Raw genomic sequence first — 19,320 nt, forward strand, 5'->3', positions numbered from 1 at the left:
GTCAAACCCTGAGAGAATATAATCAAGCGCGCACAAATATCGGACAAGGACAAGGACCGAATTTGCACCGTTTTTAAGGTATTTTGTCATAACAGTACCCATTATTCATCGAATAAACTTGCAAAAGCATTATATGTTTAACAGGGATCAATATGGTAATACTTATCTATAGGAATATATATCGGTATATTCATTTATGCGTTCTGCCTTTTAACCTGTTCATTCATAGGTGTCCTACATTTTAACCTTTAATTTCTAAGTCACGTACAAACAGATGCAGTTAAAACTAAATTTAGAGTATGAAAGCAAAGAATACAATCAAATTTATAAATAACATAGAGACATTCTAAGACCATGCATAGTCTGATTATGTCATAAATTTAAATATTGAATTCAGGTAATTTTAGAGAACATTTAGACTTGCACTCATAGGCACCACATTTTTTGATTTTGTGCCATATCTAATTTTTTGGGCTACGCTCCTGCACCGCAGAGCGCGGGCGCCAACATATATCATACCATGTCATGCACTGTAATTCAACCTACCTATATAAAAGGTGAAAAGTCCACAAATCTCCCGTTTAAGATAGTTTTTTTAAGTAACAGGAGAAAATCTGTCATTTTTTAAACGCGATATTTGTGGACTTTTCACCTTTTATATAGGTAGGTTGAATTACAGTGCATGACATGGTACAACATATGTCTGCGCGCGCGCTCTGCGGCGCAGGAGCGTGCCCAAAAAATTGGGGGCCTATATGCTTGCACTTGGTAAAAAAAAATTAAATTAATATGTATTCATTTTGATCAGGGTCTTTCATTTTGAGTGACCCTGATTTGATTAAAAGAACTGCATGTACTGGGATTATCTTGGAAGCAATATATCAATAAATTTAATGTTCAAAATACTAAAGTGCTGCATCGTATACATGGAAGGACTGGCAGATGGACTTCAATCCAGAGAAGTGTGAAGTCATCCAAAGAAGAGAAACCCTATCATCACAACCTATAGTCTACATGGAACAAACCTGAAATCTACACTTAGTGCAAAGTATCATAATCTTGGCATCACTCTTTCAGATGACCTCTCCTGGAAAAGACATGTCGACAATATCTCCAAGACAGCAAAGTCAACCATATCTTTTCTCCGTAGAAACATCCATTCCAGTCCGGTCAGTGCTAAAACCAGTGCATACAAGACCTGTGTCCACCCTACTGTGGAATATGCTTCACCAGTTAGGTGTCCCTTCTTCGAAAATTACAACCATCAACTTGAAATAGTTCAGCAAAGAGCTGCTAGATTTGTGTTCAACAACTAAGTTTGGACTAGCAGTGTTACAAAACCAGAAATGGGACACACTACAACACCGGCGAAACATTGCAAGAACAACCATGTTCTTCAAAATCTTACACAACTTAGTCAACATCATGCCAGACCCACCACTTGTTCCTGCCAGATCCACCAGAGGGCACAACCAACGTCTTTGCCAAATCCGAGCTCGCACATCGACCTACCAGCAAAGCTTTTATCCCGCTATTGTCATTCTTTGGAACTCACTGCCTCATGTCACTGTTGACCAGACAACCCTGGAAGGCTTCAAGTCGGTCTTGGCCAGCCAGTACAACAACTAAACTACAGCTACCGTTTTACCAGTTTTTAACTTGATGTACATAGAGAACTCTTACTACACGGGCCAAGCCAGTCCAGCTGTACATAGAGACACTTTTACTCAGGGCCAAGTCAGTCCTGCCTGCTACGCATGTGTACAAAGTTTTAACCAAATTGCGAGTATGCTCTTGTAGAGTGAGGCAAATACTTAAGATGATGATGCATATTTTTAGCTCACCTGTCACGAAGTGACAAGGTGAGCTTTTGTGATCGCGCAGCGTCCGTCGTCCGTGCGTCCGTAAACTTCCTTGTGACATCTCTGGAGGTCACAGTTTTCATGGGATCTTTATGAAAATGGGTCAGAATGTTCATCTTGGTAAATTCTAGGTCAAGTTCGAAACTGGGTCACGTGCGGCCAAAAAGTAGGTCAGTAGGTCTAAAAATAGAAAAACCTTGTGACCACTCTAGAGGCAATAATTTGCAATGGATCTTCATGAAAATCGGTCAGAATGTTCACCTTGATGATTTCTAGGTCAAGTTCGAAACTGGGTCACGTGCGGTCAAAAACTAGGTCAGTAGGTCTAAAAATAGAAAAACCTTGTGACCACTCTAGAGGCCATAATTTTCAATGGATCTCCATGAAATTTGGCCAGAACGTTCACCTTGATGATATCTAGATCAAGTTCAAAACTGGGTCACGTTCCATCAAAAACTAGGTCAGTAGGTCAAATAATAGAAAAACCTTGTGACCTCTCTAGAGCCCACATTTTTCATGGGATCTGTATGAAAGTTGGTCTGAATGTTCATCTTGATGATATCTAGGTCAGGTTCGAAACTGGGTCATGTGCGGTCAAAAACTAGGTCAGTAGGTCTAAAAATAGAAAAACCTTGTGACCTCTCTAGAGGCCATATATTTCAAGAGATCTTCATGAAAATTGGTCTGAATGTTCATCTTGATGATGTCTAGGTCAAGTTTGAAAGTGGGTCACGTGCCATCAAAAACTAGGTCAGTAGGTCAAATAATAGAAAAACCTTGTGACCTCTCTAAAGGCCATATTTTTCATGGGATTTGTATGAAAGTTGGTCTTAATGTTCATCTTGATGATATCTAGGTCAGGTTCGAAACAGGGTCATGTGCCATCAAAAACTAGGTCAGTAGGTCTAAAAATAGAAAAACCTTGTGACCTCTTTAGCCGCTATACTTATGAATGGATCTCCATAAAAATTGGTCAGAATGTTCATCTTGATGATATCTAGGTCAAGTTTGAAAGTGGGTCACATGCCATCAAAAACTAGGTCAGTAGTTCAAATAATGAAAAAACCTTGTGACCTCTCTAGAGGCCATACTTTTCATGGGATCTGTATGAAAGTTGGTCTGAATGTTCATCTTGATGATATCTAGGTCAAGTTTGAAACTGGGTCAACTGCGGTCAAAAACTAGGTCAGTAGGTCTATAATTAGAAAAATCTTTTGACCTCTCTAGAGGCCATATTTTTCAATGGATCTTCATGAAAATTGATCTGAATGTTCACCTTGATGATATCTAAGTCAGTTTCGAAACTGGGTCATGTGCGGTCAAAAACTAGGCCAGTAGGTATAAAAATAGAAAAACTTTACAACAAGTGACCTCTCTAGAGGCCATATTTTTCATGAGATTTTCATGAAAATTAGTGAGAATGTTCACCTTGATGATATCTAGGTAAAATTCAAAACAGGGTCACGTACCTTCGAAAACTAGGTCAATAGGTCAAATAATAGAAAAACCTTGTGACCTCTCTAGAGACCATATTTTTCAGTGGATCTTCATGAAAATTGGTCAGAATTTTTATCTTGATAATATCTAGGTCAAGTTCAAAACTGGGTCACATGAGCTCAAAAACTAGGTCACTATGTCAAATAATAGAAAAAACGACGTCATACTCAAAACTGGGTCATGTGGGAAGAGGTGAGCGACTCAGGACCATCATGGTCCTCTTGTTCTTTCAAATTATTATGTCTACTTTTATTTGAAATTTATATAGATTGATGAATATGTCAGTTGTTTGAACTTGTTTCACCTGATTGATCCGCTGGTGGCACATACATCACATATCTTGGTCATCTTAATAATACAAAAAAGATATCCTAAAATATATGACATTTTAATGAACTTAAGTTATTCATTTTATTTGTAAGACTATCATAGATATATTTTGCAGTGTAAATATGTCGTAACTTTTCATTTATTAAGCAAACTTATGTTTACTAAACTCTCGGATTTAGTGTGGAGAGGGGAGTGAAAGAATAAATTCATTGTAGACAGATCAGTGTGGCATGTCTGATTTAATTTAGCTTTAAGCACTACTTGTGAACAGAAAACAAGGCTAGTTACAACTTTCATTTGTACCAGAATTAAAAAGGGGCACTGTGAAAATGCTGATCTACAGTATATTTTAAGGGTATCTCAATATCAGAATTAAATTAATTTGTGACAGTTTTTTTTTTTTTTTAAATTTAATTTTATTTTTAATTTTGAAGTTTGTTTGTATCTTGTGATGTCATTTTGAAAAAGGTGTTGTCATCGGCATAATCAAACAAACTGCGTTTTCTAGAAAAGGAAAAATATTAAAGAAAATATGAAAAAGCAAAGGGGCCAGTGAGGAATAGAACCTAGGGTACTCCTGTAATGTACATGTATCCAGGGCCGCTAGTATTAGCCGAAGCTTTAATGGCCCCTCTTGTATTTAAAGTTCCTCTTCATAAAATCCTCTTCGCTAAATAAGTTTTAGTAAAATTAATGTTCTCTTACTGCGCTTAACAACTGGGCTTGAATTTCTTAGTATTCCAGTACCGCCTCGGTAGCCTAGTGGTAGAGCGTCCGCCATGAGTGTGGGAGGTCTTGGGTTCGATCCCCGGCCGCATCGTACCAAAGACTTAAAAAATGGTACTAGTAGCTTCCTCGCTTGGCGCTCAGCATTAAGAGGATAGTGCTAGGACTGGTCAGCCCGGTGTCAGTATAATGTGACTGGGTGGGGTATCATGCCACGTGTCTACGGCGTGATATTCCAGTGAGGCAGCACTACAAAGTTGGGCATTGAGCTCACTGCTACAAGTAGACACCGTCGTTTATATGACTGAAAAATTGTTGAAAAAGACGTTAAACCCAAACATACGCACACACAGTTCTCTTCATTTAGCAGACTTATAAACTGATTAAGATTAGTTGCAGAAATTGTCTCTTCTGTTAAATTATTCCAAAAAGCAATTGCTCTCAGACTGAAGAAATTTATAGTCTCACATTATGTTTACACTTTTTGCTTTTGGACTTCAGATAGTGTCCATGCAACTTGTCCTCTCAGCCAATGAAAACAAATTGTCCCACTTCATATCATCAAGATTGTGAACTGATTTATAAATCTGGATCATATCGGAACGATCCCTTCGATATTCTAGAATCACAAGACCAATTACAAGTTTTATCAATCTCTGTTCGTATGATAAATTTTGTAATGATCCTACAAGTTTAGTTGCCCTTCTCTCAATGTCTTCCAATTTATATGTTTCTTTAAGTTATAATGGAGACCAAATGCATGATCCATATTCCAGAACTGGTCTAATCAAGGTTTTATACAGAGGTAATAACATTTCTTTATCCAAGTATTCAAATGACCTGTAGATTAATCCCTATGTTTTTTGAGCTTTATTTGTAATACTCAGGTAATGTGTTCATCGAAAGTTAAACATTCATCAGATGTAAACGCTAGGTCTTTCTCGAAAGGCAAGCCCGCCCGCTTAGCTCAGTAGGGAGAGCGATGGTCTACGGATCGCGGGGTCGCGAGTTCGATCCCCGGGCGGGGCGTATGTTCTCCGTGACGATTTGATAAAAGACATTGTGTCTGAAATCATTCGTCCTCCACCTCTGATAATTCATGTGGGGAAGTTGGCAGTTACTTGCGGAGAACAAGTTTGTACTGGTACAGAATCCAGGAACACTGGTTAGGTTAACTGCCCGCCGTTACATGACTGAAATACTGTTGAAAAACGGCGTTAAACCCAAAACAAACAAAACAAATTCTCGAAAGGCACTTGCCCTACTCTTACATAATTTCCATCAGATTCTCTCATGGTATAGGTGAACTTTTTATTGTTTGATCCTAAATGTAAAACTTTACACTTCTTTGCATTAAACATTAATTTCCATTCTTCACTCCAATCAAACAGTCCATCTAAATCTGATTGTAATTGTTCACAGGCCTCGACAGTTGCCACTTGTGAAAAAAGTTTTGTATCATCTGCAAAAATTTTTACTATACCGGACACAACATCTGGTAGGTCATTAATAAAACAGAGAAATAAAACAGGGCCAATGACGCTGCCTTGGGGCACACCACTTGCTACTTTAGACCATGATGATAATGATGATTCCAATCCGTAAACATTATGTAAAGATATTAAGATACTAGTAACAAGGAAAGTACATGTGTATTAGAAAAATATTATAGTTTCACACATTGTTTCTAACTATTTTCAGTAAAACAGTTTATTGAATATATAAGACTGAGTGACAGACTAACATATATTTACATTTCCTTTTATTATTATTATGTACAGGTTCATGTGATATCTTAAGTGGATTCAGAAGCAATAATTAACAATAATTATGGGTTCAGTTGTTGGAAAAGTGATGGAGGAGAATTTCAAGAAGCAGCAAGAGTTTATGGAGAAAAGCCAGTCAGAAATGGTATAGTAACTAGACTTTGTTAAACATTTACCTGCAGTGTTATCCCTACCTTTGTAATTATGACAAACCTCTGTAGAGCAAACACGTTTCTGCAAAAGAAGGTATTTTTATTCTGCCTGAAGGGTGAGGATATAGTTGTCATTTTGTTTGTCTGTAGCACTTTCCTTGTACAGGGCAAAACTGCAAAAAGTTTTTACAATAGAACTTGAATTATTTTGATAGTAAGTGCACTGCACAAGAACTATAAATCTTCATTCCAGCTATCTGTTAATGATGAATGGATATGATTCTGACTTAAAATAATTGTTCTACTTCGTGACTCATACTATGTAATTATTTGTATAACTCGTGTATTATATCCCTTTTATACTTAGAAATTATGGTTAATATCTTACTGTACTTTCTTTCGGTCTCTGTTATTTTACGCTGCTGAAAGTGGAAGGATATAGATTTGATGTTGTCCGTCAGGCTGTTAGTCGGTCATGCATGCTTCTGTCTGAAAATGAAAATCCTTATTACATGTATTCAAAAAGTATTTTAGCTAGAATCACTAAATGTCACATAATTGTAAGTTAGCACATGACCTTTGCTCATATTTAGGATTATCTCCCTTGGGCCAGAAAAATTAGTCTTTCTCCTTCATTTAATAAAACTAGGGATTTTTATGCATACATGTATGTAACTTATCCATGAACCTTAATGAAACTTTACACAAATGTAGATCACTGTAGTGCTGTGGTGCATGCGCAACTTTCATCGGGATCACTTCAGTAACTTATTGCCCTGTAATTGCATTACAATCCATAATTCCCACATAACAAAGTATTCACATAACAACTTATTCGACTTTGTATGTAAATTCACAGAATGTGCACGTGCTTGTTACTAAATTGATTCGACTTAAACACTTATTAAATATCATGATTCCCATTGGGAGGACAGGTATTAATCACTGCAGTGATAGCTCTAGTTTCCTTAGATACACACTATTTCACTGTCAAGCATCAAAATAGTCCTCTTACAGCTCTTGTTTGTTACTAGCTCTTCTGTATAATTACAGCACCTGTTTTTGTGTAATTTACTAAAACTCTGTAAAGATCACTTTGGATTGATGCCAGTTCATTATTTTATAATACATTTTTGTATAACCTTGAAATAGCCTGCACATATGAGTTATGAGATTTTACATTTTAGCTGGAACGACAAATACAGATGCAGAATCAGATGCGAGAACGACAGGCGGCCATGATGATTGCGAGATCACGTGACATGTTCCAATGGTGGAGTGCGTTCTATGCAACATTAGCTGTAATGGGCATTGCAGGGTAAGTCAGATTTCTGACTTATTCAAACACCTGCTGAAGATTTTCAATTTAAATTTTCTTCTAAATTGTGTGATTTTAGGAAGATGAAAAAATGTAGTTGGTCATAATTCTAATAAAAGGATTCTTGGGTTTGAATTTTTTTTTTTTTGAGTTATGGGCATTGGAAATATGAATGCTATATTTGACTATTTTTATACTTTAGAGTTGTTATTTCTTCAACAATCCTTAGGATGAATCATATTTAGATGGAAGTATTCATGTGGGTGTATTTAGATCTCATTCCAACTTGTTTATTGACCAGAGAAAAGTATTAAGTTCAGAGTTATGTGCCCTTGATTTATGGAAAAAATGTGGAGTAGATGACACTTGTTTGTGTTTGGTTACAGGCAGAGTTCTATTTTTATCTCAACTTTTTTTCTTTACAGTGTCATTAGTCTGTGACTCAGGAAATTGCAAACATTATTTTTAAATATTAGCAAAAATAAAACCATCTTGAATATAACTCAATGCAGAGTAATATAGAAATGAATAATATAATAAACTTTTTTTACACAGGTTTGTTAAGAAAAAGAGCCCAGCAGCATTAGCACCATTGGTTCCATTTGGTTTTATCGTAGGCTATCAATATGATTTGGCATACAGTACCAAGATGCAAAGATGTAGAGGTAACCTGTTTCACAGGAATTTCTTGTTATTACCAGTAAAATATCATGTCATATGCATTATTGTTTAGAATTTATAACACTTCACAGTAGCAGATTTTAATTTATTGCATCTTTATGATATTAAGTATTCCCCTGAAACTTTACACAAGTATAGATCACTATAGGGTGGTGGTGCATGTGCAACTTTCATCAGGATCACTTCAATAACCAGGGTTGTTGCCTTTTTAGCTCACCTGAGCCAAAGGCTCCGAGTGAGCTATTGTGATCGCTCACTGTCCGGCGTTCGGCCGTCCACACTTATATAGGAAAAAACTTTAAACATCTTCTTGTCTGAAACCACAAGACCTAGGTCTTTGATATTAGGTATGTAGCATTGCCTTGTGGTCCTCTACCAAGATTGTTCAAATCATTACCCTAGGATGAAAAGAGGCTCTGCCCCGGGGGTCCCAAGTTTTACATAGACTTATATAGGAAAAAATTTAAAAAATCTTTTTGTCTGAAAGTTCAGGGCTTAAGCCTTTGATATTTGGTATGTAGTGGTTCTCTAACAAAATTATTCAAATTATGCCCCTGGGGTGAAAAGAGGCCCCGCCCCGGGGGTCACTTATATGAGTTGTATAAGAAAAACTACTTTAAAAATTATCTGATCATATTTCCTAGACTGTTTAATTATAATTACCTGATGACCCCAAGTGCATTAGGGGTTACTTGACTATGACCTTGACGTACTGACCTATTTTTTTGTTTTTTAAGATACAGCCTTGAAATTTGGATGACATATACAGTTTTGCACACCGATCTTAACAGCATAGAAATTTGGACCACGTCAATAACTTTCGATAAAGATTTCAGTACTCATCTTTAATGTTCTTAGCCCTGACCTGACCCAATACCTTATTTCTGAAGCTACAGCAAAAAGATTTGGACCACATATATAATGTTTGATACAGATTTCAATACTCATCCTTAATAGTCTTAATCGTAACCTACTGACTTACTTTTTTCATTTTTGAAGTTACAGTATAGAAATTCGGACCACCTGTATATTTTTTATACAGATTTCAATACTCGTCTTGAATAGTTTTAATCGTGACCTTCTGACCTACTTTCTTGTTTTTGAAGGTACAGCATGGAAATTTGGACCACATGTAGAATCTTTACCATGACCTTCTCACCTATTTTTTGTTTGTTTTTGAAGCATTAGCAAAGAAATTTGTTTAACCAAGCAATTAAACTCAGGTGAGCGATATAGGGCCATCATGGCCCTCTTGTTTTTAAAATGTAATTTAAGGACTGTTTTTCTAAAACTTTCTTCACATTCAACAAGTTTAAATTATACTTTTACATGAAAAGTTCTTTAAAATGGAAATAACTCGTGTAGTATTTTACTCCTAATTTCTTGTAGCCCAATCCCAAAAGAATTGTCAAGCAGACCCTCACAGAGCATACAGGGGTGTGCTAACTTTCCATAACACTGTTTATTGCATCCCTAAAACTATAACAGTACCCAGAATAAATTGTATTATATCTGTATTTATATATGGTATTGCAGCTGAGGCAGAGAGAGTGATGGAACAAGAGGGCAGTTATATACAACTTCCACACAACCTGCCTACATTACAGAGTATAGATGCTGCAAGACAAAAGGGAAAATAACATTTATCACTTCTATAACAAAATTTTAAAAGATTGAATGATGTTTGTATGTAGATGTGTCAAGAGTGCTAAACTAGATGTGTGTATTTAGATTTATCAAAAGTGCTAATTAACCATGTCATTTAGTCTTAAGGAAGTGAAAAGTCTCATTTACTTTTAGACAAAATTTATTTATATCACTTTCTATTAATGTTATTGTTTATATATACTGTATGATTAAAAAATATTCTGGTTAATATTTTTATTAGATGTAAATGCCATGCACAGTTTTTATACAAAACATAAATTATAATTCTTTAAAGGTCCATTACTAAGGGAAAGTGAGTTGGCAATGTTTTTTCATAGCCAGTGCATAGACTTCTGCAAGACACTAAATAATGAAGATTGGCAGGTCAAAATTTACAGAAGGTCTTTGGAACTCAAAGAAATGTATGTGTATCATGTTGAAATTTCAATGAATCGACAGAATGACCCCCCAGGTCTTTTTAACTTTCTTCATACTTCATAGAAAAATAATTGTACATATACTGCGATTTATTTCGAATTTCTACATACCAACTTTCATTTTCCAATAAAATGAAATAGTTTCTGTGCTTTTTAAAAGAAATTAAAATGTTCACTTTCCTTAGTATTGGACCTTTAAAAAATGGTTTCATGGAGTATTCAATGTTTTCATTAAGAAGCATATCTAATTGAAGTTTAGGGGTATTTTAGCATGTTGTTACTTGAATCATATGGTAATTTCACACATCTAAAGAAATTGTGTTGAAGCTTGATTAAACTTATTTAAATGCAAAGGAACTGTGTTGAATCTAAGAATCATGTTGAAGCTTGATTTTTTAACTTATTTAAATGTAAAGGAACTCTGTTGAATCTAAGAATCATGTTGAAGCTTGATTTAACTTATTTAAATGTAATGGAACTCTGTTGAATCTAAGAATCATGTTGAAGCTTGATTTTTTAACTTATTTAAATGCAAAGGAACTGTGTTGAATCTAAGAATCATGTTGAAGCTTGATTTAAGTCTTAAGGAGGTAAGGGCACTTTGTGGAATGCTGTACGTATATCTAAGAATCATGTTGATGCTAGATTTAACTTATTTAAATGTAAAGAAATTTAATTGAATCCTGTATGTAAATCTAAGAAGTCACTTTCAAGCTTGATTTATTCAACATGCTAGCATAAAAACCCTGTTGAATTGTCTTATAACTCATAAAAAACATCTCAAGAAACCGAAGTCATATCAACTTCAAATTAAATCATTCTCCTAAATATTGGGCGGCACTTCTATCTTACGTGTTCTAAAATTTCATGCAGATCATCTTCATCTGTGCCAAATAGAAGCATTGCATTAGATGTAGCAACAGAAACAGATAATTTTGCTAATTCTTAATAATATTTATCTGGTTAACTGAGGTGGTGGACTTCAATTTTTGATATGATCAGTAGAGACTGTATAAATTGGATTTTGTGTGACATAAATCTTTTTTGGGAGTAGGCTTATCTGGGAGGGTGGATAATTTGAATATAAACAGGTAATCTGAACCTCCTTTTTTAAAAAACAGTGATGTTTGTTGAAATTATTGCCCTTGTAAATTAAGCATTTAGAATCCATTTTTGTAGTAAAGATCAGTCTGTATAATTGAAGCTGTTGACAAATTAACCTTTAGCCTGTTGGCGGCAATTGATTCTGCCTTTGCGACCAGTGTAGATCATGATCAGCCTGCACGTCTGTGTAGTCTGATCATTATCTGCACTGTTCACCATTCAGTCAGTATCTTTTTGGTATGCACCCCTTTTAACAGTTAATGGTACTGTCTAAATTGAAAGATGGACAAGTTTATTATAGAAATTTAGCAGGGTAAGGGTTAAACATGTATAGAACTGTACATGTTGTTGGATGTTTTCTTTTCAAAAGACAAAATTATTGAACTGAAAAGAAGTTAAAACATATTCTTAAGATATATTATTAATAACATGCTAACACTTGTACTATTGATCAAATATTTTATTCTGTTATATGGCTTGTTGGTGCAACACTATTAACATTATGCTGGGCAAACTTTATTCAGTTTAGTCTATATTTGATTCTCTCAGGGGATTTATGATTCACACTATATTATGTTTTCATGAATTCACTTTGAAGGGATAAATATTATAAAACAGGGCCGTATGCTGCAAGATTTTGGTGTTTATACAATTTCTATGTATACTTATGTAATAAAAATATCAGCAAGACTCTGATCAAAATGTTTAATTTTTAGCTCGACTATTCAAAGAATAGTCTAGCTATTCTACTCACCCTGGCGTCGGCGTCGGCGTCACACCTTGGTTAAGTTTTTGCATGCAAGTACATACAGCCATCAATTAAAGGCATATAGCTTTGAAACTTATTTTATCTTTTTCTAGGTCAATTACCAACCTCTCTGGGTCAAGTCCCATAACTCTGACATGTATTTTGAGCAAATTATGCCCCCTTTTGGACTTAGAAAATTTTGGTTAAAAGGTTAAAGTTTTACATGCAATTTACCATCTCCAAAACTAATGCAGATATTGATTTGAAACTTCACATGTGTCTTCGGGTTATAAAACTAGTTGATAGCAGCAAGTCCCATAACTCTGACCTTCATTTTGGCCAAATTATATCCCCTTTTGGACTTAGAAAATTCTGATTAAAGTTTTGCATGTTAGTACATACAGCTATTTCTAAAAGGCATATAGATTTTAAACTTATTTTTTCTTTTTCTACATCAATTACCAACCTCACTGGATCAAGTCCCATAACTCTGACATGTATTTTGGGAAAATTATGCCCCCTTTTAGACTTAGAAAATTTTGGTTAAAGTTTTACATGCAAGTTACTATTTCCAAAACTAATGCAGATATTGATTTGAAACTTCACATGTGTCTTTGTGGTTATAAAACTAGTTGATAGCAGCAAGTCCCATAACTCTGACCTTCATTTTGGCCAAATTATGCCCCCTTTTGGACTTAGCAAATTCTGGTTAAAGTTTTGCATGCAAGTACATACAGCTATTACTAAAAGGCATATAGATTTGAAATTTATTTTTTTCTTTTTCTAGATCAATTACTAACCTCACTGGATCAAGTCCCATAACTCTGACATGTATTTTGAGCAAATTATTCCCCTTTTTGGACTTAGAAAATCCTGGTTAAAGTTTTGCGTGCAAGTACATATAGCAATTACTAAAAGGCATATAGATTTGAAACTCTTTTTTTTTTTTTTTTCTAGATCAATTACCAACCTCACTGGGTCAAGTACCATAACTCTGGCATGTAATTTGGGCAAATTATGCCCCCTTTCTGGTTAAAGTTTTACATGCGAGTTTCTATCTCCAAAACTAATGCAGATATTGAATTAAAACTTCACATGTGCCTTCGGGGTTATAAAACTAGTTGATAGCAGCAATTCCCATAACTGATATGCATTTTGGTCAAATTATGCCCCCTTTTGAACTTAAAACTCTTTTAATATTTAACCTTTTTGGGTAATATTTTCCTGCTTCTGGGACAATATTTCGAATAGTCGAGCTTGGCTGTCTTACGGACAGCTCTTGTTATTTTGCCCATTGTGTTGAAGACATGGGAGGATGGCATATAGTGTTTGAACTGTCAGTCCATCAGTCTGTCTGTCATACGCTTTGTGTACTCGACTCCTACAGTTTTCAACCAACTGAAATGAACTTTGTAAACTTCATTCAGTATGAAGTGGATGTGTGCATATTATCGGGACTTTTTTGTCTGATAATTTAATTTGGAGTTATCGCCCTTTTCTAGACTGACCTATTAAACTACATCAGAACACTGTGTATTCAACTTCTTATCCAACTGAAATGAGACTTTATATACTAGTACATCGTCAATGTTAAGTTGATGTGCACATATTGTCAGGACATACAATCCAATTATTGTTTTTGTAGTTTGACTTTGAAATGTTACAACAACATGAAAACATTGTGTACTCAACTCCTCCTACTGTTTCTCTCCAACAGAAGTGAAACTTGGTATACTTCATCAGCACGAAGTGGGCATATGCGTATTGATGGGACTTTTATGTCTGATTATTTTAAGAGTTATGGTCATGATGTGGACTTTATTTGAGCCACGCCATGAGAAAACCAACATTGTGGCTTTGCATCCGCGCAGTCTGGTCAGGATCCATGCTGTTCGCTTTCAAAGCCTATTGTAATTAGAGAAACTGTTAGCGAATAGCATGGATCCTGACCAGTCTGCGCGGATGCGCAGACTGGTGGTCTGGATCCATGCTGGTCGCAAAGCCACTATGTTGGTTTTCTCATGGCATGGCTCATTTATTATTCTATCAAGCATTTTTAGTTGGCATTTGTCAGACAATGTTGACATGATTCTTGTTACAACACATTTGGTAAAGGTAAATATAAATGCAGAATTAAAGACAACTCTTTCTTCAAGGAATGTTTTTACATGCCCTTCGGGACATATGTGATGCTGTAGGTCATCCATGTGTTAACAATGTCATTTCTGCTAACAACTTTAATTTTGATCCACATATTTGATGTGAACATGGTTCATGGGCACTGGTTGTCCCCTATTGATTTTGAGGTCAGTAGCTTAAGGTCAAAGTGACTGCTAGTATGAAAAAGGTTCCTATCATTATATTGAGAGTGCCTTGATCTACAATTCTTGAACTTTGCAGGCACATTGCACATTGGTATTGGAGGATCCCTCTTGATTTTGAGGTCAGTGTCAAAGGTCAAGGTCACAGTGACTTATTACAAAAATATTTCTGCATAGTGTCCTCAGAACCTGTTTGCCTAGAATGGCACATTGCTCATGGGCAGGGTTGTTAATAATGACTTGCAATAGTAATGCATTAAATTAGCATTACTTGGAAAAAGATGGCATTAAATTAGCATTAGCATTACTCATTTTTATCAAAATAATGCATTAAATTAGCATTACATAGGGTGCATTAGCATTAGCATTACCATTACTTTTTGAGAATCATTGCATGTTATTATCACATACACTGTTTTTCATTAAATCATTTTAGTTTACCTAGGTCTAGGTCGTCTACATGAATAGTTAAATACGTGTATGACTTCCTGGTATTATATCTGATTTTTTTTCTTTTACCATTACTTTATAAAAAAATAATAAAAAAAAAATAAAAATACCTAATGTTGGAAGTACAGCATGCATGAGCATTTAAACTGTTAGAGAAAGTCAAGTACCTGTTTAATGGCTCCCTAACAGCCTAATTTAACATGATATGTAAAAGCTAGCTGCCTTAAACAGGTCTTAAACATCACTATCAATGGCATAGTGTTAATTGATAAAAAGGTGTCAAAAGATAATAGATGCTGTTTGATATTTTGGGTGACAAATCTTATTATGTCACACTTCTATGGCTATTAAAAATTTGCACCTTGGAGTTGTCCAAGGTTTTAAATGTATTTTTATGCCCCCGAAGGGAGGCATATAGTTTTTGAACTGTCGGTCTGTCGGTCTGTCAGTCTGTCGGTCTGTCCGCATTTTTCGTGTCCGGTCCATATCTTTGTCATCGATGGATGGATTTTCAAATAACTTGGCATGAATGTGTACCACAGTAAGACGACGTGTCGCGCGCAAGACCCAGGTCCGTAGCTCAAAGGTCAAGGTCACACTTAGACATTAAAGGTTATTGCATTGATGGGCGTGTCCGGTCCATATCTTTGTCATCGATGGATGGATTTTCAAATAACTTGGCATGAATGTGTACCACAGTAAGACGATGTGTCGCATGCAAGACCCAGGTCCGTAGCTCAAAGGTCAAGGTCACACTTAGACATTAAGGGATGGTGCATTGATGGGCGTGTCCGGTCCATATCTTTGTCATCGATGGATGGATTTTCAAATAACTTGGCATGAATGTGTACCACAGTAAGACGACGTGTCACGCGCAAGACCCAGGTCCATATCTCAAAGGTCAAGGTCACACTTAGACATTAAGGGATAGTGCATTGATGGGCGTGTCCGGTCCATATCTTTGTCATCGTTGGATGGATTTTCAAATAACTTGGCATGAATGTGTACCACAGTAAGACGACGTGTCATGCGCAAGACCCAGGTCCGTAGCTCAAAGGTCAAGGTCACACTTAGATGTTAAAGGTCTTTTTTCATGATAGTGCATTGATGGGCGTGTCCGGTCCATATCTTTGTCATTCATGCATGGATTTTAAAATAACTACGCATAAATGTGTGACACAGTAAGACCACGTGTCGCGCGCAAGACCCAGCTCCGTAGGTCAAAGGTCCTAAACTCAAACTTCGGCCATAACTATTCATTTAAAGTGCCATCGGAGGCATGTGTCATCCTATGGAGACAGCTCTTGTTCAAAATCTTTCAGGTGTACATTGAACAAAAGGCAATTATATCATCAGACAGTTTATTAAAATCAAACAAAAATCTATTAGAGAACTACTATAACCTGTATAAATAACAGCATACATGTGTATTATTTTTTTCCAGTGATACAAAAAATAATGCCTAAGTAATGCTAAGCATTAGCATTACTTACTTTGGCATTAAATTAGCATTATTTTCAATGCTAAAATTGTGGCATTTATCATTACTTGGCATTATTTGAAAAAAATAATGCATTACTAATGCATTACCATTAGCATTACTACAACCCTGCTCATGGGTAGTGCATTACACCTATTGATCTTAAGGTCAGTAGGTCAAAAGTCAAGGTCACAGTGACTGTTAATACAAACATATTTTCTTCCTAAATTCTCGAGAACCACTTGATCTACGATCCTCTTGTCGGGCACATTGCCAATGGGCAGTGGATAACCCTATTTATTCTGAGGTCAAAGATCAAACTCACGATCACTGTTAGTACAAAAAAAACATTTCAGTTCAATGCATTGACACTAGCAGGTACATTGCTCATCGCTATTGATTTTAGGTCATGGTTCAAGGTCACAGTGACTAGTAGTACAAAAACTGTTTCTGCAGAAGTTCTTGAGAACCCCTTAAACCTGGCAGGATTTTTTTTCAGGGCTGTTCATTTCCCCAGTTGATTTTAAGGTTAAACGTGAAACCCACAGTGACCCTTAAACTTCAGTCCTCTTACTTCCTAGGTGCATTGTCCATGGGTAGTGGATGACTCCTATTGATTTTGAGGTCAAAGGTCGTGTTGACTTACGACCCTCAAACATTGCATGTGCATTGTCAGTGGACAGAAGATAACCGCTTTCGAGCTTGAGGTCGATGGGTCAAAGATCAAGGTCACAGTGACTGTTAGTACAAAACCTGTTTCTGCTAAATAGAACTAAGGTTAAAATCACAAGTGACTATTACTTCAAAAATAAATACACCATGGATCCCTCTTGATGTTGTGGTTTCGTAGTCAAACGTTACGGTCAAAGTGATCATCTATCTGTCTGCAGTTTAGTTTCCACTGTTTGAACTGTTGGGTTGAGTAGATGAGTACTGTGTTTCGACGCGCAGTTTGTTATAGATCAAGGTCACAGTGTCCATTGGCTTGAAAATGGTTTGTGGTATGTAACTGGAGATTGCTTAGTCATTGCAGACGGTTGAGCCCAGAATGAACAATTTCCGATCATAAGCTGACGAATGTTTATGCCTCCGTACATCTTCCTTTCTAGTAGGAGTTGGAGCATTGGACATCCACCCGTGCGACCTGGGTTCGAATCCCGCCACAGGTACTTTCAATTTTTTTCACCATTAAAATGCTATCTACAATTTCTGTTTCGCCCAAAAGTCGTAAGATGACAGCTCGTCCGGGAACGGGCTTTATCTCGTGCCGAAAATGGCACTTTCTATGCCAGAATGACTATCACATCAATCATAATGTTACGGTCGCTTACACATAACTTGTAAGTTTAACCAATCTCTTACAACCGCGTCAGGAAGTCAACTCTTTGGCTCAGTGGTTAGGGCATTGAAGTTCCACCCGGACGACCCGAGTTCGAATCCCGCCACAGGCATTTGGGATTTTTCATTATTAAAATGCTGTCCTCTTCAATTTCTGTTACGCCCATTAGTCGTAAGAACATATATGGCCCATTCAGTTCTGTCCAGTTTGCCAGGAACCTACGTATTGTAACATCTACGTAAGAATGTGGAAAAACTGACAGTAGGTAAAACTTTCAGACAGCAAGGACAAAACAAGCAAGAATACTGTGGACCGATGCCTTCGGTAGACCACAGTATCAGCAGTAAAGAGTCGAAATTACGAAATTAGAATAAGAGATAGAAGAAGGAAGTTGGTATTTATATATGAAAAAATGGCAGAGTCTTGGAATCCTGGCAATTATAAAGACTCGTGTGGAGTGATCACCATCTAGCATCTAGGGTAACAGTTTGACAACGGCCTCTCCGGAAGGAGCGGCCAAAAGCTAAAGCTTCAGTGAAAAACGCCATGCTGTCGGTGTGTAGAGAAGTTTATGAGGTTGATTCTTGTTAAATGCGTTACTAAAGTTAGTTTACCAAAGTCATTTTGTTGATATCTACCATATTGTTGAAAAGGTAGTCTGCATACGTTCAGCCAACCGTTGGGGTAAAAGTAAAAGGTAAAGGCGGATTTTGGTTTAATGTCGCTATGTGAAACACTAAACAAAAGTTATGTATGCTTCGAGTGAGTCCATTTTGAGAACGATTAAATACAAATTAGGACATCTTTCCCCAGCAATCTGCTGAATCAGATACTAATTTACAGCTGGGTCGACTGAGACAATCGCGATAAAGTGCCTTTCCCAAGGACACGCCGCCAGGTTTTTTAGGAATGTAATTTTCGTAAAATTATTCTTTTGAGGAAAGGAGTTGTAGATATATCAGTTTCGTTATTTATTGGTGTTGCTAACAGAATCTGTCCTCGTATAAATGTATAAATAAATCTGTTTCAATTATCCATTTTGAGAGATAAAACGACACGACTGTTTCTCCATAGGCTATGTATGCTGGTGGGGCTTATAGAACTTCAGCTGAATTTTTACACATCTGAAAAACAAAATAGATCCGACTTTCTTTTCAAATAGTTCTATTCAAAGATCAAATGATTACACCAGGCATTTTTTTTAACAGGGTATTCTTTTAAATTAGAAATGTACCACTTTTACCAAGAACAAGCCAACATTTCAGTATATTTATAAAACTCTTGTTTGAAATCTATCATCTGGCATCCACATACACCAGGTAAACACACACAAATAGAAATGGTTCAACGTTGTGCATTTCAATTTGTCACCTCTCTCCAGTGTTACGACGATGCAAAAGCACTATAGACATATTCTTGTCTAAATAGTATATAAAATGTATCATCATCTTGATACTATTAA

General features: G+C 36.2%; 1 protein-coding gene across 3 annotated transcripts; it reads left to right on the forward strand.

Moving 5' to 3' along the window:
• LOC123524614 (plasminogen receptor (KT)-like) lies at nt 1-12,210 on the forward strand. 3 transcript variants are annotated; one of them, XM_045302931.2, is made up of 5 exons: nt 1-78; nt 6,197-6,326; nt 7,521-7,651; nt 8,207-8,316; nt 9,869-12,210. In XM_045302931.2, the coding sequence occupies exons 2-5, from the start codon at nt 6,246-6,248 to the stop codon at nt 9,970-9,972; spliced, it is 426 nt and encodes a 141-aa protein (XP_045158866.1). In that variant the 5' UTR covers nt 1-78; nt 6,197-6,245; the 3' UTR covers nt 9,973-12,210. The 3 variants fall into 3 exon arrangements, with proteins under 3 accessions (XP_045158866.1, XP_045158865.1, XP_053394666.1); XM_045302930.2 differs by lacking the exon at nt 1-78 and adding an exon at nt 265-397; XM_053538691.1 differs by lacking the exon at nt 1-78 and adding an exon at nt 5,838-5,913.
• Nucleotides 12,211-19,320: the final 7,110 nt, after the last annotated feature.

This window comes from Mercenaria mercenaria, chromosome 3 (genome assembly GCF_021730395.1).
Source record: "Mercenaria mercenaria strain notata chromosome 3, MADL_Memer_1, whole genome shotgun sequence".
NCBI lineage: Eukaryota > Metazoa > Mollusca > Bivalvia > Venerida > Veneridae > Mercenaria > Mercenaria mercenaria.

Bases quoted from the DNA above. Each gene is read 5' to 3' on its own strand.
- LOC123524614 (XM_045302931.2), top strand. From the start codon at position 6,246: ATGGGTTCAGTTGTTGGAAAAGTGATGGAGGAGAATTTCAAGAAGCAG. The intron at 7,652-8,206 runs GTAAGTCAGATT...TTTTTTACACAG, and splicing joins GCTGTAATGGGCATTGCAGG to GTTTGTTAAGAAAAAGAGCC. The intron at 8,317-9,868 runs GTAACCTGTTTC...ATGGTATTGCAG, and splicing joins CAAGATGCAAAGATGTAGAG to CTGAGGCAGAGAGAGTGATG.